This window comes from Cuculus canorus, chromosome 38 (assembly GCF_017976375.1).
Source record: "Cuculus canorus isolate bCucCan1 chromosome 38, bCucCan1.pri, whole genome shotgun sequence".
In the NCBI taxonomy this organism is placed as follows: domain Eukaryota; kingdom Metazoa; phylum Chordata; class Aves; order Cuculiformes; family Cuculidae; genus Cuculus; species Cuculus canorus.
In genome coordinates, this window is record NC_071438.1 from 619898 (window position 1) to 643129 (window position 23232).

Here is a 23232-nt window from a genome sequence, read left to right on the forward strand (position 1 = left end):
CATCAGCGCCACCTTCGCCTCCTCCTCATCCTCCTCTGAGCTGCGGCTCCCGCCCTGATTTGGGGTCAAAACTCCCAGTTTAGGGTCAAAGCTCCCAGTTTAGGGGTCAAAGCTCCCAGTTTGGGGTTAAAGCTCCCAGTTTGGGGTCAAAACTCCCAGTTTGGGGTCAAAGCTCCCAGTTCGGGGTCAAAGCTCCCAGTTTGGGGGTTAATACTCCCAGTTTAGGGTCAAAGCTCCCAGTTTGGGGTCAGAACTCCCAGTTTGGGGTCAAAACTCCCAGTTTAGGGGTCAAAGCTCCCAGTTTGGGGGATCAAAGCTCCCAGTTTGGGGCTCAAAGCTCCCAGTTTGGGGGTCAAAGCTCCCAGTTTGGGGGATCAAAGCTCCCAGTTTGAGGGTCAAAACTCCCAGTTTGGGGTCAAAGCTCCCAGTTTGGGGTCAAAACTCCCAGTTTAGGGCTCAAAGCTCCCAGTTTGGGGGTCAAAGCTCCCAGTTTGGGGTCAAAGCTCCCAGTTTTGGGTCAAAGCTCCCAGTTTGGGGTCAAAGCTCCCAGTTTAGGGGTCAGAACTCCCAGTTTGGGGTCAAAGCTCCCAGTTTGGGGGTCAAAACTCCCAGTTTGAGGGTCAAAACTCCCAGTTTGGGGTCAAAAAGCCCCAATTTTGGGGTCCCCAACCCCAATTTTAGTGTCAAAACTCCCAATTTTGGGGCCGAAGCCCTCAGTTTTGGGGTTCCCAACCCCACGTTGGGGTCAAAGCTCCCATTTTTGGGGTCCCAGTTCCTATTTTTGGGTCTTCAGCCCCAGTTTTGGGTTCAAAGCTCCCATTTTTGGGGTCCATTCTCCCTTTTTTGGGGTCCCAGACCGATTTTGGGGGTCTCAAACCCCATTTTTGGGGTCTCAGTTCCTATTTTGGGGTCCTCAGCCCCATTTTTGGGGTCAAAGCCCCCATTTTTGGGGTCCCTTCACCCACTTTCACGCCCTCAGCCTCATTTTTGGGGTCCCAGATCCTATTTTTCAGTCCCCAACCACACTTTTGGGGTCCCCAACCCCATTTTTGGGGTCCTCAGCCCCATTTTTGGGGTCAAAGCTCCCATTTTTGGGGTCCATTCTCCCTATTTTGGGGGTCCACTCTCCCTTTTTTGGGGCCCCGGTCCAATTTTGGGGGTCCCGAACCCCATTTTTGGGCTCCCAAACCCCATTTTTGGGGTCTCAGTCCCTATTTTTGGGCCTTCAGCCCCATTTTGGGGTTCAAAGCTCCCATTTTTGGGGTTCCACTTCTCACTTTTGGGGCCTCAAACTTCATTTCTGGGTCCCCAGCCCCATTTTTGGGGTCCCAGCCCCATTTTTGGGGGTCTCAACCCCCATTTTTGGGGTCCCAGACCCATTTTTTTGTACCCCAAAACCCCTTTTCGGGGTCCCCAGAAACGCTTTTGGGTTCAAAGCTCCCATTTTTGGGGCCCCTTCTCCCATTTTCGCCCCCTCAGCCCCATTTTTGGGGTCCCAAACCCGTTTTTTGGGGTCCCAAACACGTTTTTGGGGGTCCCAAACCCGATTTCGGGGTCCCCAGACCCGATTTTGGGGTCCCCGGACCCGATTTCGGGGTCCCTCCCCCCCACACCTGGTTTAGCTCCCGGGTCCGATCCCGCATGGTGGCGCGCGCGGACCCGGAAATGGCGCCGGGGGAGGAGGGAGACGCTCTGCGCATGCGCCCAGGTGAGCACAGAGCGCGGGGACCGCTCTGGCTGCGCGGTCCTCCAGGGTCATAGAGAGTGGCTGGGCGCCCTCATGGTTCTATTGAAGGGGGGGGGGGGGGGAACCATAGAGATGAGCGGCAAGAGCGGCCGCAGAGAGCCCCTATTGGGGGCCGCTGTGGTCCTCCAAGGAGGGGGCGGCCCCCCCTATAGCGCCCCATAGACCCCAATAGCCGCCCTATAGCCCCCCATAACCCCCTATAGGCCCCCACAGCACTCATAGTGCCCCATAGCGCAATGGGGTCTATGGGGTTCCATGAGGTCTATGGGGTGGCTATAGGGCGCTATGGGGTCTATGGGGCACTATAGGTGACTATGGGTTCTATGGGCTCTATGGGGGCTCTATGGGTTCAATGGGGCTCTATGGGGGCTCTATGGGGCTCTATGGGTTCAATGGGGCTCTATGGGGCTCTATGGGTTCAATAGGGTCCATGGAGGACGCTATGGGGTCTATGGGGAGGTCTGGGGGGGGGGGGGTCTATAGGGCTCTATGGTTTTCTGTGGAGGGGTCTGTGGGGCTCTATGGGGTCTATGGGCGGCTATAGGGGCAATGAGCTCTATAGGGCACTATCGGGGCTCTATGGGGCGGTCTATGGGGCTCTATGGGGGATCTCTATGGGGCTCTATGGGAGGGTCTAAGGGGCTCTATGGGGCTCTGCTGGGGGTCTATGGGGCTCTATCGGGGGGGTCTAAGGGGCTCTATGGCTCTCTGTTGGGGGCTCTATGGGTCTCTGTGGGTCTCTATGGGTCTCTGTGGGTCTCTATGGGGTCTCTATGGGGCTCTGTGGGTCTCTATGGGGTTTCTATGGGGTCTTTATGGGGTCTCTATGGGTCTCTGTGGGTCTCTGTGGGTCTCTGTGGGTCTCTATGGGGTCTCTATGGGGCTCTATGGGTCTCTGTGGGTCTCTATGGGGTCTCTATGGGGTCTCTGTGGGGTCTCTATGGGTCTCTATGGGGGTTCTATGGGGCCCTAAGGGGGAGTCTATGGAGCTCTATGGGTTCACTGGGGTCTATGGGGGAGCATCCCAAGCCCCACCCACTACCCAAAGCCACGCCCCTTTCAACAAACCACGCCCCATCTCCCACAAAGCCACACCCACTTTTGCCCTTCAACCAAACCCCGCCCTCTCCCCAAACCCCGCCCCCTTAGCGCAGCCCCCTCAGCAGCATCAGGCCACGCCCCTTCCATCAGGCCACGCCTACACCGCACACACAGTACACCATCAAACCACGCCCCCTCCAAACCACGCCCCCTTAGCGCAGCCCACCCGGAGCCACAAGCCACGCCCCTTCACTAAGCCACGCCCCGACCCCCTCTTAGCGCGGCCCTGAAGCCACGCCCCTTCCCCATAACCACGCCCCTCCTCGCGCCCCGCCCCTTCGCGCGACCCCCTCAACTGCAAGCCACGCCCACTCCCTGCAAAGCCCCGCCTATTCCCCCTCAAGCCACGCCCTCATCCCGCCTTTAGCGCAGCCCCAAGCCACGCCCCTCTCCCCAGAGCCCCGCCCCCTCCCTCCAAGCCCCGCCCCCTTAGCGCAGCCCCCTCTGCGCAGCCGCCCCCCCCCGCAGCCGCAGCCGCCGCCGCAGCCCCCGCAGCTGCCGGGTCCCCCCCGAGCCCCGAAGCGCGCCTGGGGGACCCCCCCCCACGGACCCCAAAGAGCCCCCCGAAAAGGGCTGGGGGACCCCCGAACCCCCCCCCGACATGAAGGACCGGACCCAGGAGCTCCGCAGCGTGAGCGGGGATGGGGGGGGGGGGGGTATGGGGAGCAATGGGGTGCAGTGGGGAGCAGTGGGGAGCTGGGGGGTGCAGTGGGAGCTGTGGGGTGCAGTGGGTGCAATGGGTGCAGTGGGGAGCTATGGGGTGCAATGGGTGCAATGGGGAGCAATGGAGGGTGTGGGGTGCAATGAGGTCTGTGGGGTGCAGTCGGTGCAATGGGGTGCAATGGGTGCAATGGGGAGCTATGGGGTGCAATGGGGTCTGTGGGGAGATGGGGGGTGCAATGGGGAGCAATGGAGGCTGTGGGGTGCAATGGGTGCAATGGGGGCTGTGGGGTGCAGTGGTTGCAATGGGGTCTATGGGGAGCTGTGGGGTACAGTGGGTGCTATGGGGTGCAATGGGTGCAATGGGGAGCTGTGGGGTGCAATGGGGTCTATGGGGTGCAATGAGGAGCTATGGGGTGCAGTGGGTGCTGTGGAGTGCAATGGGTGCAATGGGTGCTGTGGGGTGCAATGGGTGCTATGGGCTACAATAGGGAGCTGTGGGGTGCAATGGGGTCTGTGGGGTGCAATGGGTGCAATGGGGAGCTGTGGGGTGCAATGGGGTATATGGGGTGCAATGGGGTCTATGGGGTGCAATGGGGAGCAATGGAGGCTGTGGGTGCAAAGGGGTGCAATGGGGAGCAATGGGGTCTGTGGGGTGCAATGGGGTCTGTGGGGTGCAATGGGTGCAATGGGGTGCAATGGGTGCAATGGGTGCTGTGGGGTGCAATGGGTGCTATGGGCTACAATAGGGAGCTGTGGGGTGCAATGGGGTCTGTGGGGTGCAATGGGGAGCTGTGGGGTGCACTGGAGTGCAGTGGGGGCTGTGGGGTGCAGTGGGTGCTATGGGGTGCTGTGGGGTGCAATGGGGGCTGTGGGGTGCAATGGGTGCAATGGGGAGCTGTGGGGTGCAATGGGGTCTATGGGGTGCAATGGAGGCTGTGGGGTGCAATGAGGTCTGTGGGGTGCAATGGGTGCTGTGGGGTGCAATGGGATCTGTGGGGTGCAATGGGGTCTATGGGGAGCTGTGGGGTACAGTGGGTGCTATGGGGTTCAATGGGTGCAATGGGGAGCTGTGGGGTGCAATGGGGTCTATGGGGTGCAATGGGGAGCTGGGGGGTACAATGGGGTCTATGGGGAGCTGTGGGGTGCAATGGGGTGCAATGGAGTGCAATGGGTGCTGTGGGGTGCAATAGGATCTATGGGGAGCAATGGGGTCTATAGCGAGCTGTGGGGTGCAGTGGGTGCAATGGGGAACTGTGGGGGCTGTGGGGTGCAATGGGGTGCAATGGAGTGCAATGGGGTGCAATGGGTGCAGTGGGGTGCAATGGGTGCAATGGGGAGCTGGGGGTGCAATGGGGTCTGTGGGGTGCAATGGGGTCTATGGGGTGCAGTGGGGAGCTGTGGGGTGCAATGGGTGCAATGGGATCTATGGGGAGCTGTGGGGTGCAGTGGGTGCAATGGGGTCTATGGGGTGCTGTGGGGTGCAGTGGGTGCTATGGGGTGCAATGGGTGCAGTGGGGTGCACTGGAGTGCAGTGGGGAGCTGGGGGGTGCAATGGGGTCTGTGGGGTGCAGTGGGTGCAATGGGGAGCTGTGGGGTGCAATGGGTGCTGTGGAGTGCAATGGGTGCAATGGGGTACAATAGGGAGCTGTGGGGTGCAATGGGTGCTGTGGGGTGCAATGGGTGCAATGGGGTACAATAGGGAGCTGTGGGGTGCAGTGGGGAGCTATGGGGTCTGTGGGGTGCAATGGGGTCTATGCGGTGCAATGGGAGCTGTGGGGTGCAATGAGGAGCTATGGGGTCGCTGTGGGTCTCTATGGGGTTGCTTTGGGGTCACTATGGGGCACTATGGGTCTCTATGGGGTCTCTATGAGTCGCTATGGGTCTTTATGGGGCGCTATGGGGTGCAGTGGGTGATGCTGTGGGGTCTCTGTGGGTTTCTATGGGGTCTCTGTGGGTCTCTATGGGTCTCTGTGGGGTCTCTATGGGTCTCTGTGGGTCTCTATGGGGTCTCTATGGGTTTCTATGGGGTCTCTATGGGTCTCTGTGGGTCTCTATGGGGTCTCTATGGGTCCCTATGGGGTCTCTATGGGTCTCTGGGGGTCTCTGTGGGGTCTCTGTGGGTCTCTATGGGTCTCTATGGGGTCTCTGTGGGTCTCTATGGGTCTCTATGGGGTCTCTATGGGGTCTCTATGGGTCTCTATGGGTCTCTGTGGGTCTCTATGGGTCCCTATGGGTCTCTATGGGGTCTCTATGGGTCTCTATGGGTCTCTATGGGTCTCTATGGGTCCCTATGGGGTCTCTATAGATCTCTCTGAGCCGCCATTGCTCCGCTCTATGCAAATGAGCGCACCTTTATGCAAACGAGGTCTGACGGGCGCCAATGCCGTGGGGGGTGGGGTTATGCAAATGAACTCAGCTTATGAATGGGGTGTGCGAACCCGTATGCAAATGAGGGGGGGGGGGAGCAGGGTATGAATGGGGGGGTGGGGCTGAGCCCCATTTTGGGGGTCAAACCCCCACTTTTGGGGTCAAACTCCTCACTTTGGGGTCAAAACCCCCATTTTTGGGGCCAAAGGCCAAATTTTGGGGGTCAAACCCCCCATTTTTGGGTCAAAACCCCCATTTTGGGGGTCAAACCCCTCATTTTTGGGGTCACACTCCCCATTTTTGGGTCAAATTCCCCATTTTTAGGGTCAAACCCCCCATTTTTAGGGTCAAACTCCTCTCTTTTGGGGTCAAACTCCCCATTTTTGGGTCAAACTCCCCATTTTTGGGTCAAATTCCCCATTTTTGGGGGTCAAAACCCCCATTTTTGGGGTCAAACTCCTCATTTTTTGGGCCAACGCCCCCATTTTTGGGGTCAACCCCCCCATTTTTGGGGTCAAATTCCCCTTTTTTGGGGTCAAACCCCCCATTTTGGGGTCACACTCCCCATTTTGGGGTCAAATTCCCCATTTTTGGGGCCAAACCTCCCATTTTTGGGTCAAACCCCTCATTTTTGGGGTCAAACTCCCCATTTTTTGATTCAAACTCCCCATTTTTAGGGTAAAACTCCTCATTTTTGGGTCAAACTCCCCATTTTTGGGGCCAAACTCCCCATTTTGGTGTCAAACTTCACATTTTTGGGTCAAACCCCCCATTTTTGGGTCAAAACACCCTTTTTGGGGTCAAACCTCCCATTTTTGGGTCAAATTCCCCATTTTTAGGGTCAAACTCCCCATTTTTAGGCCAAAGCCCCCCTTTTTGGGGTCAAGGCCTCAATTTTGGGGGTCAAACCTCCCATTTTTGGGGTCAAACCCCTCATTTTTGGGTCAAACTCCCCATTTTTGGGGTCACACTCCCCATTTTTGGGTCAAATTCCCCATTTTTAGGGTCAAACTCCTCTCTTTTGGGGTCAAACTCCCCATTTTTGGGTCAAAACCCCCATTTTTGGGGTCAAATTCCCCATTTTTGGTGTCAAACCCCCCATTTTTGGGGCCAAAGCCGCCATTTTGGGGCCAACACCCCCATTTTGGAGGTCAACCCCCTCATTTTTGGGGTCAAACTCCCCATTTTTAGGCCAAAGCCCCCCTTTTTGGGGTCAAGGCCTCAATTTTGGGGGTCAAACCTCCCATTTTTGGGGTCAAACTCCCCATTTTGGGGTCAAACCCCTCATTTTTTGGGTCAAACCTCACATTTTTGGGTCAAATCTCCCATTTTTGGGTCAAACTCCCCATTTTTGGGTCAAAACGCCCTTTTTGGGGGCCAAACTCCCCATTTTTGGGGCCAAACCTCTCATTTTGGGGCCAAACTCCCCATTTTTGGGTCAAACTTCACATTTTTTAGGCCAAAGCCCCTCTTTTTGGGGGTCAAAGCCTCAATTTTGGGGGTCAACCCTCCCATTTTTGGGCCAACGCCCCCATTTTGGGGGTCAAACCCCTCATTTTTGGGGCCAAACTCCCCATTTTGGGGACGAACTCCCCCATTTTTGGGCCAAAACACCCTTTTTGGGGCCAAACTCCCCATTTTTGGGGTTAAACTTCACATTTTTAGGCCCAAGCCCCTCTTTTTGGGGGTCAAAGCCTCAATTTTGGGGGTCAAACCTCCCATTTTTGGGCCAAAACTCCCATTTTTGGGTCAAAACCCCCATTTTTGGGGTCAAATTCCCCATTTTTGGGGTCAAACCCCTCATTTTTGGGCCAAACTCCCCATTTTTGGGGCCAAACTCCCATTTTTGGGGTCAATCTCCCCATTTTTGGGCCAAACTCCCCATTTTTGGGGCCAAACCCCCATTTTTGGGGTCAAATTCCCCATTTTGGGGGTCAAACGCCTCATTTTTGGGCCAAACTCCCCATTTTTGGGGCCAAACCTCTCATTTTTGGGGTCAATCTCCCCATTTTGGGGCCAAACCCCCCATTTTTAGGCCAAAGGTCCCATTTTTGGGGCCCAACCTCCCCGTTTTTGGGGTTCCCCCCAATTTCTGAGGCCAAAGGCCCCGTTTTGGGGTCAAAGCCCCCATTTTCGGGGTCCCCCTGACGCCGATCCCCCCTCCCCCCCCCCAGGCCAAGGACAGCGATGATGAGGAGGAGGTCGTCCACGTCGACCGCGACCACTTCATGGATGAGTTCTTCGAGCAGGTGCGGCCACCAGAACCCCCCATGGGGCCACCAGAACCTATTTGGGGCCACCAGAACCCTCCGTGGGGCCACCAGAACCCCCTGTGGAGTCACCAAAAGGTCTCTGGGGCCACCAGAACCCTCTCTGGGGCCACCAGAAGGTCTCTAGGGCCACCAGAACCCCTTGTGGGGCCACCAAAAGGTCTCTGGGGCCACCACAACCCCCTGTGGGGCCACCAGAACCCTCTTTGGGGCAACCAGAATCCCTTGTGGGGCCACCAGACCTCACTGTGGGGCCACCAAAACCTATATGGGGCCACCAGAACCCCCTGTGGGGCCACCAAAACCTATATGGGGCCACCAGAACCCCCTGTGGGGCCACCAAAACCTATATGGGGCCACCAGAACCCCTTGTGGGGCCACCAGAACCCCCCATGGGGCCTCCAGAACTGTCTCTGGGGCCACCAGAAGGTCTTGAGGGCCACCAGAACCCACTGTGGGGCCACCAAAAGGTCTCTGGGGCCACCAGAAACCCTTGTGGGGCCACCAAAACCCTCCGTGGGGCCACCAGAAGGTCTCCAGGGCCACCAGAACCCCTTGTGGGGCCACCAGGACCATCTCTTGGGCCACCAGAACCCCTTGTGGGGCCACCAGAACCCTCTCTGGGGCCACCAGAACCTCTTGTGGGGCCACCTGAACCCCCCATGGGGCCTCCAGGACTGTCTCTGGGGCCACCAGAAGGTCTTGAGGGCCACCAGAACCCACTGTGGGGCCACCAAAAGGTCTCTGGGGCCACCAGAACCACCTGTGGGGCCACCAGGACTGTCTCTGGGTCCACCAGAAGGTCTCCAGGGCCACCAGAACCCCCCGTGGGGCCACCAGAACCTATATGGGGCCACCAAAACCTATATAGGACCACCAGAACCGTCTCTGGGGCCACCAGAACCTCTTGTGGGGCCACCAAAAGGTCTCTGGGGCCACCAGAACCCTCCGTGGAGCCACCAAAACCTATGTGGGGCCACCAGACCTCACTGTGGGGCCACCAAAACCTATATGGGGCCACCAGAACCCCCCATGGGGTCACCAGGACCATCTCTGGGGCCACCAGAACCCCTTGTGGGGCCACCAGAAGGTCTCTGGGGCCACCAGAACCCCTTGTGGGGCCACCAGAACCTATATGGGGCCACCAAAACCCTCCATGGGGCCACCAGAACCCCCTGTGGGGCCACCAAAACCATCTCTGGGGCCACCAACACCCTCCGTGGGGCCACCAGGACCATCTCTGGGGCCACCAGACCCCCTTGTGGAGCCACCAGAAGGTCTCTGGGGCCACCAAACCCCCCTGTGGGGCCACCAGGACCATCTCTTGGGCCACCAGAAGGTCTCCAGGGCCACCAGAACCCCTTGTGGGGCCACCAGAACCCTCTCTGGGACCACCAGACCCTCTTGTGGGGCCACCAAAAGGTCTCTGGGGCCACCAGAACCCTCTCTGGGGCCACCAGAACCCCCCATGGGGCCACCAGGACCATCTCTGGGGCCACCAGAACCCCCTGTGGGGCCACCAAAAGGTCTCTGGGGCCACCAGAACCCCCTACGGGGCCACCAGGACCATCTCTTGGGCCACCAGAAGGTCTCCAGGGCCACCAGAACCCTCTCTGGGACCACCAGAACCCCCTGTGAAGCCACCAAAAGGTCTCTGGTGCCACCAGAACCCCTTGTGGGGCCACCAGAACCCTCTCTGGGGCCACCAAAAGGTCTCTGTGGCCACCAGGACCACCTCTTGGGCCACCAGAAGGTCTCCAGGGCCACCAGGACCCTCTCTGGGACCACCAGACCTCCCTGTGGAGCCACCAAAAGGTCTCTGGGGCCACCAAAACCCCTTGTGGGGCCACCAGAACCCTCTCTGGGGCCACCAGAACCTCTTGTGGGGCCACCAGAAGGTCTCCAGGGCCACCAAAACCTCTTGTGGGGCCACCAGGACCATCTCTTGGGCCACCAGAAGGTCTCCGGGGCCACCGGAAGTTGCCGGCGGCCACCGGAAGTTGGTGGTCTGTGGTTTCTGGTCAGGTGGAGGAGATCCGGGGGTGCATCGAGAAACTGTCGGAGGATGTGGAGCAGGTGAAGAAGCAGCACAGCGCCATCTTGGCCGCCCCCAACCCCGACGAGAGTGAGCGCCAACGCCGGCCCGGGGGGGACCGGAAACTGGGGGGGACCAGGGGGACAGGGAAATGGGGGGACAGGGAACCGGGGGGACGTGGGACGGGGGGACACCGGGAACCTGACGGACCAGGAACCAATCAGACGTGGGATGGGGGAACAGCAGGAACTGGGGGGACATGAAATGGGGGGACACCGGGAACCAAAGTCACCGGGAACTGGGGGGATAGGGAATTGGGGGGACAGGGAATTGGGGGGACTGGGAATTGGGGGGACTGGGAACTGGGGGGGACTGGGAACCGGGGGGGATGCGGGATGGGGGGACACCAGGAACCAAAGTCACCGGGAACCGGGGTGTCATGGGATGGGGGGACAGCAGGAAAAAGGGGGGACCAGGAACTGGGGGGACATGAAATGGGGGGACACCAGGAAGCGGGGGGACCAGGAACCGAAGTCACCAGGAACTGGGGGGACACCAGGAACTAAAGTCACCGGGAAATGGGGGGACATGAAATGGGGGGACACCAGGAACCAAAGTCACCGGGAACTGGGGGGACGTGGCCTGGGGGGACACCGGGAACCAAAGTCACCGGGAACCGGGGGGGACACACACGTGTTCCGGGGGGACACCATGAACTGGGGGGGAGGTGTTCTGGGGGGACACCAGGAACTAAAGTCACTGGGAATTGGGGGGACATGAAATGGGGGGACACCGGGAACCAAAGTCACCGGGAACCGGGGACACACACACATGTTCCGGGGGGACACTATGAACTGGGGGGACCATGAGCTTGGGGGGGGATGGTTCTGGGGGGGACCCCTGGGTGTGGGCCCCGTGTTCCGGGGGAAGACCATGAACTGGGGGGGACCATGAGCTGGGGGGGGGGGGACGTGTTCCGGGGGGGACCCCTGGGTGTGGGCCCCGCGTTCCGGGGGGGTCGGTGACGCGGGTGCGGCGCTCCCCCCAGAAACGAAGCAGGAGCTCGAGGACCTCACGGCCGACATCAAGAAAACGGCCAACAAAGTGCGCTCCAAGTTGAAAGGTGACCTCGCGGCGGCCATCTTGATTCCGTGGGGGCGGCCATCTTGGGGGGTGGCCATCTTGGGGGGCGGCCATCATGGGGTGGTGGTCATCTTGGGTGGCCATCTTGGGTGGTGGCCATATTGGTTGGTGCCATCTTGGTTGGTGGCCATCTTGGTGGCCATCTTGGTTGTTGGCCATTTTGGAGTGGCCGTCTTGGTTGGCGGCCATCTTGCTTGGTGGCCATCTTCGTTGGTGGCCATCTTGGGGCGGCCATCTTGGTTGGTGCCATCTTGGTTGGTGCCATCTTGGCTGGTGGCCATCTTGGCTGGTGGCCATCTTGGGGCGGCCATCTTGGTTGGTGGCCATCTTGGTTGGTGGTCATCTTGGCTGGTGGCCATCTTGGTTGGTGGCCATCTTGGTTGGTGGTCATCTTGGCTGGTGGCCATCTTGGTTGGTGGCCATCTTGGTTGGTGCCATCTTGGCTGGTGGCCATCTTTGGGCGGCCAATTTGGTTGGTGCCATCTTGGTTGGCGGCCATCTTGGTTGGTGGTCATCTTGGTTGGCGGCCATCTTGGCTGGTGGCCATCTTTGTTGGTGGCCATCTTGGCTGGTGGCCATCTTGGGGCGGCCATCTTGGTTGGTGGCCATCTTGGGGCAGTCATCTTGGTCGGTGGCCATCTTGGTTGGTGGCCATCTTGGTTGGTGGCCATTTTGGTTGGTGGCCATCTTGGGGTGGCCATCTTGGTTGGTGCCATCTTGGCTGGTGGCCATATTGAGGCGGCCATCTTGGTTGGTGCCATCTTGGGGCAGCCATCTTGGTTGGTGGCCATCTTGGTTGATGCCATCTTGGTTGGTGCCATCTTGGTTGGCAGCCATCTTGGTTGGTGGCCATCTTGGTTGGTGCCATCTTGGTTGGTGGCCATCTTGGTTGGTGGCCATCTTGGTTGGCGGCCATCTTGGTTGGTGCCATCTTGGTTGGTGGCCATCTTGGTTGGTGGCCATCTTGGGGTGGCCATCTTTGTTGGCAGCCATCTTGGTTGGTGGTCATCTTGGGGTGGCCATCTTGGTTGGTGGCCATCTTGGTTGGTGGCCATCTTGGGGTGGCCATCTTTGCTGGTGGCCATCTTGGTTGGTGCCATCTTGGTTGGTGCCATCTTGGGGTGGCCATCTTTGCTGGTGGCCATCTTGGTTGGTGCCATCTTGGTTGGTGCCATCTTGGTTGGTGGCCATCTTGGTTGGTGCCATCTTGGTTGGTGGCCATCTTGGTTGGTGGCCATCTTGCGGTGGCCATCTTTGCTGGTGGCCATCTTGGTTGGTGGCCATCTTGGTTGGTGGCCATCTTGGTTGGTGGCCATCTTGGGGTGGCCATCTTTGTTGGTTGCCATCTTGGTTGGTGGCCATCTTGGTTGGTGCCATCTTGGTTGGTGGTCATCTTGGTTGGCAGCCATCTTGGTTGGTGGCCATCTTGGTTGGTGCCATCTTGGTTGGTGGCCATCTTGGTTGGTGGCCATCTTGGTTGGCGGCCATCTTGGTTGGTGCCATCTTGGTTGGTGGCCATCTTGGTTGGTGGCCATCTTGGGGTGGCCATCTTTGTTGGCAGCCATCTTGGTTGGTGGTCATCTTGGGGTGGCCATCTTGGTTGGTGGCCATCTTGGTTGGTGCCATCTTGGTTGATGCCATCTTGGTTGGCAGCCATCTTGGTTGGTGGCCATCTTGGTTGGTGTCATCTTGGTTGGTGGCCATCTTGGTTGGTGGCCATCTTGGTTGGTGCCATCTTGGTTGGTGCCATCTTGGTTGGTGGTCATCTTGGTTGGTGCCATCTTAGGGTGGCCATCTTGGTTGGTGGCCATCTTGGTTGGTGGCCATCTTGGTTGGTGGCCATCTTGGGGTGGCCATCTTGGTTGGTGCCATCTTGGGGTGGCCATCTTGGGGTGGCCATCTTGGTTGGTGGCCATCTTGGTTGGTGGCCATCTTGGTTGGTGGCCATCTTGTTTGGTGGCCATCTTGGGGTGGCCATCTTGGCTGGTGGCCATCTTGGTTGGTGCCATCTTGGTTGGTGCCATCTTGGTTTGTGGCAATTTTGGCTGGTGTCCATCTTGGGGCAGCCATCTTGGGGCGGCCATCTTGGTTGGTGGCCATCTTGGTTGGTGGCCATCTTGGTTGTTGGCCATCTTGGAGCGGCCATCTTGGTTAGTGGCCATCTTGGTTGGTGGCCATCTTGGGGCGGTCATCTTGGTGGCCATCTTGGTTGGTGGCCATCTTGTTTGGTGGCCATCTTGGTTGGTGGCCATCTTGGGGTGGCCATCATCTTGGTTGGTGGCCGTCTTGGCTAGTGGCCATCATGGGGCGGCCATCTTGAGGTGGCCATCTTGCCTTCTGGCCATCCTGGTGTGGCCATTTTGGCTTATGGCCACCATCTCGGTGCCTGGAGTCTACCGGTGTCTCCGTTGATCCCCTCCCCCTTTCCCGCAGCCATCGAGCAGAGCATCGAGCAGGAAGAAGGCCTCAACCGCTCCTCTGCCGATCTCCGTATCCGGAAAACTCAGGTATTGTTTATTTTTTCACCGCCTTTCTTCGTTGTCCTCCATCTTTGCGACCTCCGGAGGTCCATTCCGCGCCTTCTCCGCAGCATTCGACGCTCTCCCGGAAGTTCGTGGAAGTGATGACGGAGTACAACGCCACTCAATCCAAATACCGCGACCGCTGCAAAGACCGAATCCAACGGCAGTTGGAGATCAGTGGGTGGCGCTGGGAATTTTGGGGGGGTGGGAAAAGGTTCCGGGGGAGGCGTTGACGCGGACGACGCCACTTCCTGTTTGCTCGTAGCCGGAAGAACGACCACCAACGAGGAGTTGGAGGATATGTTGGAGAGCGGGAAGTTGGCCATCTTCACCGATGACGTAGGGCGGCGTCCGGCGGGGGGGAAAGGGGGGGACGGACGGGAAATGGGGGGGGACCGGGAAAAGGGGGGGACCGGGGAAAGGGGGGGGACCGGGAACTGGGGGGATGTTGGATGGGGGACACAAGGAATGACGGGGGACATGAAATGGGGGGACTCCAGGAACCAGGGGGACATGAAATGGGGGGACACCGGGAAAAGGGGGGACTGGAGATGAGGGGGATGTGGAATGGGGGGACACGAGGAACCAGGGGGGACGTGAAATGGGGGGACATAAGGAAAAGGGGGGACTGGGAACTGGGGGGACATGAAATGGGGGGACACTGGGAAGAGGGGGGACATAAAATGGGGGGACATAAGGAAAAGGGGGGACCTGGAACCGGGGGGGACATGAAATGGGGGGACACCAGGAAAAGGGGGGACCGGGAAAAGGGGGGGACATGAAATGGGGGGACACGAGGAATAAGGGGGGCCATGAAATGGGGGGACAGCGGGAAAAGGGGGGACCGGGAACCGGGGGGACATAAAATGGGGGGACACCAGGAACCAAAGAAACTGGGAATGATGGGGACGTGAAATGGGGGGACACCGAGAAAAGGGGGGACTGGAGAGCAGGGGAACATGAAATGGGGGGACACCAGGAACCAGAGAGACCGGGAAGGAGGGGGACATGAAATGGGGGGACAGCGGGAAAAGGGGGGGACATGAAATGGGGGGACACTGGGAACGATGGGGATGTGAAATGGGGGGACATAAGGAAAAGGGGGGACTGGAGACCAGGGGGACGTTGGATGGGGGGACACGAGGAAAAAGGGGGGACTGGGAACTGGGGGGACATAAAATGGGGGGACACTGAGAAAAGGGGACATCGGGAAATGGGGGGACACCGGGAACCAGGGGGACATGAAATGAAGGGACACCGGGAAAAGGAGGGAACATAAAACAGGGGGACACTGGGAAAAGGGGGGACTGGGAACCAGGGGGACATGAAGTGGGGGGACGGCGAGAAAAGGGGACACCGGGAACCAGGGGGACATGAAATGGGGGGACACCGGGAAAAGGGGGGACTGGGAACCGGGGGGATGTGGGATGGGGGGACACAAGGAACCAGGGGGGACATAAAATGGGGGGACATAAGAAAAAGGGGAGACTGGAGACCAGGGGGGACATGAAAGGGGGGGACACGAGGAACGAGGGGGACGTGAAATGGGGGGACACCGGGAAAAGGGGGGACGTGAAAGAGGGGGACACCGGGAACCAGGAGGACATAAAATGGGGGGACACCAGGAACCAGAGAGACCGGGAAAAGGGGGGGACATAAAACGGGGGGACACTGGGAACCAGGGGGGCATGAAATGGGGGGACACCAGGAAAAGGGGGGACTGGGAACCAGGGGGATGTGAAATCGGCGGACATAAGGAAAAGGGGGGACCTGGAACTGGGGGGATGTGGGATGGGGGGACACAAGGAACCAAAGGGGACATGAAATGGGGGGACACCGGGAACGAGGGGGATGTGAAATGGGGGGACACCGGGAAAAGGGGGCACTGGGAACCGGGGGACATGAAATGGGGGGACGCCGCGAAAAGGGGGGACTGGAGAGCAGGGGGACATAAAATGGGGGGACACTGGGAAAGAGGGGGACTGGAGACCAGGGGGGACGTGAAATGGGGGGACACTGCGAAAAGGGGGGACTGGAGACGAGGGGGATGTGGAATGGGGGGACACCGGGAACCAGAGAGACCGGGAACGAGGGGGGGACATAAAATGGGGGGACACCAAGAAAAGGGGACATCGGGAAAAGGGGGGACTGGAGAGCAGGGGGACATAAAATGGGGGGACAGCGGGAAAAGGGGGGACTGGGAACCAGGGGGACACCAGGAACCAGGGGGACATGAAATAGGGGGACACCGGGAACCAGAGAGATCAGGAATGAGGGGGACGGGAAAAGAGGGGACACCGGGAAAAGGGGGGACTGGAGAGCAGGGGGACATAAAATGGGGGGACACTGGGAACCAGGGGGACGTGAAATAGGGGGACACTGGGAACCAGGGGGACACAAAATGGGGGGACACGAGGAACAAGGGGGACGTGAAATGGGGGGACACCGGGAACCAGGGGGACTGGGAACTGGGGGGGACATGAAATGGGGGGACACCAGGAACGAGGGGGACTGGGGAGCAGGGGGACGTAGGATGGGGGGACACCAGGAACCAGGGGGACATAAAATGGGGGGACACTGGGAACCAGGGGGACCGGGAACTGGGGGGACACAAAATGGGGGGACATAAGGAAAAGGGGGGACCGGGAACTGGGGGGACATGAAATGGGGGGACTCCAGGGAAAGGGGTCACTGGGAACCAGGGGGACATGAAATGAAGGGACACTGGGAAAAGGGGGGACGTGAAATGGGGGGACACCAGGAACCAGGGGGGACATAAAATGGGGGGACACCAGGAACCAGAGAGACCGGGAAAGAGGGGGACGGGAAATGGGGAGACACCAGGAAAAGGGGGGACATGAAATGGGGGGGACATAAAATGGGGGGACCCCAGGAACCAAAGAAACCGGGAATGAGGGGGACGTGAAATGGGGGGACACCGAGAAAAGGGGGGACTGGAGAGCAGGGGGACATAAAATGGGGGGACACCAGGAACGAGGGGGATGTGAAATGGGGGGAAACCGGAACGAGGGGGACATGAAATGGGGGGACACTGGGAACCAGGGGGACATGAAAAGGGGGGACACCAGGAAAAGGGGGGACTGGGAACTGGGGGGACATAAAATGGGGGGACACTGTGAAAAGGGGACACCGGGAACCAGGGGGGACATGAAATGAAGGGACACCGGGAAAAGGGGGGACATGAAATGGGGGGACACCAGCAACCGGGGGGGACATAAAATGGGGGGACACTGGGAACCAGGGGGACTGGGAACTGGGGGGACATGAAATGGGGGGACACCGGGAACCAAAGAAACTGGGAACGAGGGGGACGTGAAAAGGGGGGACACCGGGAAAAGGGGGGACATAAAATAGGGGGACACCAGGAACCAGAGAGACCGGGAACCGGGGGGACGTGGAATGGGGGGACACCAGGAAAAGGGGGGACCTGAAATGGGGGGGACATAAAATGGGGGGACCCCAGGAAGCAGAGAGACCAGGAATGAGGGAGACGTGAAAAGGGGGGACCCCAGGAAAAGGAGGTCCTGAAGGTTCCCCCCTGCTGTGTTTCCGGGGGTGCGCAGATCAAGATGGACTCTCAGATGACCAAACAGGCGCTGAACGAGATCGAAACGCGGCACAATGAGATCATCAAACTGGAGACGAGCATCCGCGAGCTCCACGACATGTTCGTCGACATGGCCATGCTGGTGGAGAGCCAGGTACCGCCCCCCGGGGCACCAACGGAACCCACCGGAAACCACCGGAAACCACCGGAACCCACCCTGATACCACCAGAACCCAAAAGAACCCAAAAGAACCCAAAAGAACCCAAAGGAACCAAAAAAGAACCCAAAAGAACCCAAAAGAACCCAAAAGAACCCAAAAGAACCCAAAAGAACCCAATGAGATACCACCAGAACCCAATGAGATACCACCAGAAGCCAATGAGATACCACCAGAACCCAAAAGAACCCAAAAGAACCCAATGAGATACCACCAAAACCCAATGAGATACCACCAGAACCCAAAAGAACCCAAAAGAACCCCAAAAGAACCCAAAAAGAACCCAAAAGAACCCAAAAAGAACCCAAAAGAACCCAAAAAGAACCCAAAAGAACCCAAAAGAACCCCAAAAGAACCCAAAAGAACCCAAAAGAACCCAATGAGATACCACCAGAACCCAAAAAGAACCCAAAAGAACCCAAAAGAAACCAAAAGAACCCAAAAAGAACCCAAAAGAACCCAAAAGAACCCAAAAGAACCCCAAAAGAACCCAAAAGAACCCAAAAAGAACCCAAAAGAACCCCAAAAGAACCCAAAAGAACCCAAAAGAACCCCAAAAGAACCCCAAAGAACCCAAAAGAACCCAAAAGAACCCAAAAGAACCCAAAAGAACCCAAAAAGAACCCAAAAGAACGCAAAAAGAACCCAAAAGAACCCAAAAGAACCCAAAAAGAACCCAAAAGAACCCAAAAGAACCCAAAAAGAACCCAAAAGAACCCAAAAGAACCCAAAAGAACCCAAAAAGAACCCAAAAGAACCCAAAAGAACCCAAAAGAACCCAAAAAGAACCCAAAAGAACCGAAAAAGAACCCAAAAGAACCCAATGAAACCCATTCAGATCCCCCCAAAACCCATTGAGATCCCCCCAAAACCCAACGAAACCCATTGAGATCCCACCAAAACCCATTGAGATCCCCCCAAAACCCACTGAGATCCCACCAAAACCCAACAAAACCCATTGAGATCCCCCCAAAACCCATTGAGATCCCCCCAAATCCCAACGAAACCCATTGAGATCCCCCCAAAACCCAACAAAACCCATTGAGATCCCACCAAAAGCCAACGAAACCCATTCAGATCCCCCCAAAACCCATTGAGATCCCCCCAAAACCCAATGAGATCCCCCCAAAACCCATTGAGATCCCCCCAAAACCCAACGAAACCCATTGAGATCTCCCCAAAACCCATTGAGATCCCCCCAAAACCCAACGAAACCCATTGAGATCCCCCCAAAACCCATTGAGATCCCCCCAAAACCCAACGAAACCCATTGAGATCCCCCCAAAACCCATTGAGATCCCCCCAAAACCCAACAAAACCCATTGAGATCCCCCTAAAACCCAACGAAACCCATTGAGATCCCCCCAAAACCCAACAAAACCCATTGAGATCCCCCCAAAACCCAACGAAACCCATTGAGATCCCCCCAAAACCCATTGAGATCCCCCCAAAACCCAACAAAACCCATTGAGATCCCCCTAAAACCCAACGAAACCCATTGAGATCCCCCCAAAACCCAACGAAACCCATTGAGATCCCCCCAAAACCCATTGAGATCCCCCCCAAAACCCAATGAAACCCATTGAGATCCCCCCAAAACCCAACAAAACCCATTGAGATCCCACCAAAACCCAACGAAACCCATTGAGATCCCCCCAAAACCCATTGAGATCCCCCCAAAACCCAACGAAACCCATTGAGATCCCCCCAAAACCCATTGAGATCCCCCCAAAACCCAACGAAACCCATTCAGATCCCCCCAAAACCCATTGAGATCCCACCAAAACCCAACGAAACCCATTGAGATCCCCCCAAAACCCAACGAAACCCATTGAGATCCCCCCAAAACTCAACAAAACGCATTGAGATCCCAACGAAACCCATTGAGATCCCCCCAAAGCCCATTGAGATCCCCCCAAAACCCAATGAAACCCATTGAGATCCCCCCAAAACCCAACAAAACCCATTGAGATCCCACCAAAAGCCAACGAAACCCATTCAGATCCCCCCAAAACCCATTGAGATCCCCCCAAAACCCAATGAGATCCCCCAAAACCCATTGAGATCCCCCCAAAACCCAACGAAACCCATTGAGATCCCCCCAAAACCCATTGAGATCCCCCCAAAACCCAACGAAACCCATTGAGATCCCAACAAAACCCATTGAGATCCCCCCAAAACCCAATGAAACCCATTGAGATCCCCCCAAAACTCAACAAAACCCATTGAGATCCCAACGAAACCCATTGAGATCCCACCAAAACCCAACGAAACCCATTGAGATCCCCCCGAAACCCATTGAGATCCCCCCAAACCCATTGAGATCCCACCAAAACCCATTGAGATCCCCCCAAACCCATTGAGATCCCCCCAAAACCCATTGAGATCCCCCCAAAACCCAACGAAACCCATTGAGATCTCCCCAAAACCCATTGAGATCCCCCCAAAACCCAACGAAACCCATTGAGATCCCAACGAAACCCATTGAGATCCCCCCAAAACCCACCAAAACCCATTGAGATCCCCCCAAAACCCATTGAGATCCCCCCAAAACCCAACGAAACCCATTGAGATCCCCCCAAAACCCAATGAAACCCATTGAGATCTCCCCAAAACCCATTGAGATCCCCCCAAAACCCAACGAAACCCATTGAGATCCCCCCAAAACCCAATGAGATCCCCCCAAAACCCACTCAGAACCCAACGAACCCCCGTGAGATCCCCCCAGAACCCCCTCCCCCAAGACCCGGAGTTCCCCCTGGGTGGGAACTGAGGCGGCGGCGGTGGTGGTCTTCGCTCAGGGGGAGATGATCGACCGCATCGAGTACAACGTGGAGCACTCGGTGGATTACGTGGAGCGCGCGGTGTCCGACACCAAAAAAGCCGTCAAGTACCAAAGCAAAGCGCGACGGGTGAGTGACCCCCGGAAAAGGGGGGGCTTTGACCCCAAAACGGGGCCTTCGGCCTCAGAAATGGGGGGGGGACACCCCAAAAACGGGGAGGTTGGGCCCCAAAAATGGGACCTTTGGCCTAAAAATGGGGGGTTTGGCCCCAAAAAATGGGGAGTTTGGCCCTAAAAATGGGGAGTTTGACCCCAAAAATGAGGAGTTTGGCCCCAAAAATGAGGGGTTTGACCCCAAAAGTGGGAGCTTTGGCCCCAAAAATGGGGAGTTTGACCCAAAAATGGGGAGTTTGGCCCTAAAAATGGGGAGTTTGGCCCCAAAAATGGGAGTTTGGCCCTAAAAATGGGGAGTTTGACCCCAAAAATGGGGAGTTTGACCCTAAAAATGGGGAGTTTGGCCCCAAAAATGGGGAGTTTGGCCCAAAAATGGGGAGTTTGGCCCTAAAAATGGGGAGTTTGACCCAAAAATGGGAGGTTTGGCCCTAAAAATGGGGAGTTTGGCCCCAAAAATGGGGAGTTTGACCCCAAAAATGGGGAGTTTGGCCCCAAAAATGGGGAGTTTGACCCAAAAATGGGGGATTTGACCCCAAAAATGGGGAGTTTGACCCCAAAAATGGAGAGTTTGGCCCCAAAAATGGGGAGTTTGACCCCAAAAATGGGGAGTTTGGCCCTAAAAATGGGGAGTTTGACCCAAAAATGGGGAGTTTGGCCCTAAAAATGGGGAGTTTGGCCCCAAAAACGGAGAGTTTGGCCCCAAAAATGGGGGGTTTGGCCCTAAAAATGGGGAGTTTGGCCCCAAAATGGGGAGTTTGACCCAAAAATGAGGAGTTTGATGCCAAAAATGGGGAGTTTGACCCAAAAATGGGGAGTTTGGCCCCAAAAATGGGGAGTTTGGCCCCAAAAATGGGAGGGTTGACCCCCAAAATTGAGGCTTTGACCCCCAAAATGGTGATGTTGTGGTGACGCCGCTCTCTCTTCTCCTTTCAATGCTGCACGGATGCCCTTCTTTGGTGGATTTTGGGGGTTTTGGGGGTTTTTGGGGTTTTTTGGGGGGTTTTGGTTTTTTTTGGGGAGGATTTTGGTTTTTTGTTTTTTTTTGGGTTTTTTTGTGGTGGTTTTGGTTTTTTTGTTGTTTTTTTTGTTGGTTTTTGGGGTTTTTTTTGATTTTTTGGGGGGTTTTGGTTTTTTTGGGGGGGTTTGGGGTTTTTTCTGCTGATTTTGTTGGGTTTTGGGGTTTTTTGGTTTCTTTTGTGGGGTTTTTGTGGGGTTTTTGGTTTTTTGGGTTTTTTTCTTGGTTTTTTTCTGCTGGGTTTTGGGCTTCTCTGATTTTTTTTGTGGGTTTTTCTTTTTTTGGGTTTTTTTTGTGGTTTTTTTTGTTTTTTTTTGTGTTTTTTGTGGTTTTTTGTGGTTTTTTTGTGTTTTTTTTGCATTTTTTTGCGGTTTTTTGTGCTTTTTGTGGGTTTTTTTGTTTTTTTTGTATTTTTTTGTGGTTTTTGTGTTTTTTTTGGTTTTTTTGTGTCTTTTTGTGGTTTTTTTTGTTTTTTTGTATTTTTTTTGTGGGTTTTTTGTGTCTTTTTTTTGGTTTTTTTTTTGTTTTTTTTGTGGTTTTTTGTTTTTTTTGTATTTTTTTGTGGATTTTGTGGTTTTTGTGGGTTTTTTGTGTCTTTTTGTGGTTTTTTTTGGTTTTTTTGTATTTTTTTGTGGGTTTTTTGTGTCTTTTTTGTGGTTTTTTTGGGTTTTTTTGTGGTTTTTTTGTTTTTTTTGTATTTTTTTGTGGTTTTTGTGTTTTTTTTGTTTTTTTTGTGTCTTTTTGTGTTTTTTTTGTTTTTTTTGTATTTTTTGTGGGTTTTTTGTGTCTTTTTTGTGTTTATTTTGGTTTTTTTTGGTTTTTTGTATTTTTTTGTGGTTTTTTTGTGGTTTTTTTTGTATTTTTTTGTGTTTTTTTGTGGTTTTTTGTATTTTTTTGTATTTTTTTGTATTTTTTTTTGTATTTTTTTGTATTTTTTATGGTTTTTTTGTGGTTCTTTTTGTGGGTTTTTTGTGTGGTTTTTTTTGTGTGGTTTTTTTTTGGTTATTTTTTTTTTTGGTTTTTTTGTGTTTTTTTTGGTTTTTTTTGTTTTTTTTTTCTATTTCTTTGCGTTTTTTTGTGGTTTTTTTTGTTTTTTTTCTATTTCTTTGCGTTTTTTTGTGTTTTTTTTGTGTTTTTTTTTCTATTTCTTTGCGTTTTTTTGTGGTTTTTTTGTGTTTTTTTTCTATTTCTTTGCGTTTTTTTGTGTTTTTTTGTGTTTTTTTCTATTTCTTTGCGGTTTTTTTGTGTTTTTTTTGTGTTTTTTTGTGTTTTTTTGCGTTTTTTCGGCGTTTTCGGTTGTTTTGGGGTCTCTTTTCTCCCCGCGCAGAAGAAGATAATGATCATCATCTGCTGTGTGGTGTTGGGGGTGGTTTTGGCCTCTTCCATTGGGGGCACTTTGGGGTTGTAGGGACCCCTCCCCCCTCCCCCCTCCCCCCTCCCCCTTTCCACCCCTCCCCCCAAACTCCGCTCCCCCCTCAACGCCATCACCGCCCCTCCCCCACCCCTCCCTCCTCCCCTCCCCCCTCCCCTCCCCCCTCCCCTCCCCCCCCGTTAACGAACCCTTCGGTGAATAAAGGAGGAGACCCTGCGGTGTCCGTTCCGATCCCAACGGAAAAAAGGGGGGGGG

General features: G+C 55.7%; 1 protein-coding gene across 1 annotated transcript; it reads left to right on the forward strand.

Annotated features, from left to right (window-relative positions):
* The first annotated feature begins 3393 nt into the window (after positions 1–3393).
* LOC104054245 (syntaxin-1B) lies at positions 3394–23047 on the forward strand. Its single transcript, XM_054053039.1, has 10 exons — positions 3394–3479; positions 8053–8127; positions 10174–10273; positions 11232–11306; positions 13760–13833; positions 13917–14025; positions 14114–14187; positions 17433–17570; positions 20436–20546; positions 22933–23047. The coding sequence occupies exons 1-10, from the start codon at positions 3450–3452 to the stop codon at positions 23011–23013; spliced, it is 867 nt and encodes a 288-aa protein (XP_053909014.1). The 5' UTR covers positions 3394–3449; the 3' UTR covers positions 23014–23047.
* The last annotated feature ends 185 nt before the right edge of the window (positions 23048–23232 follow it).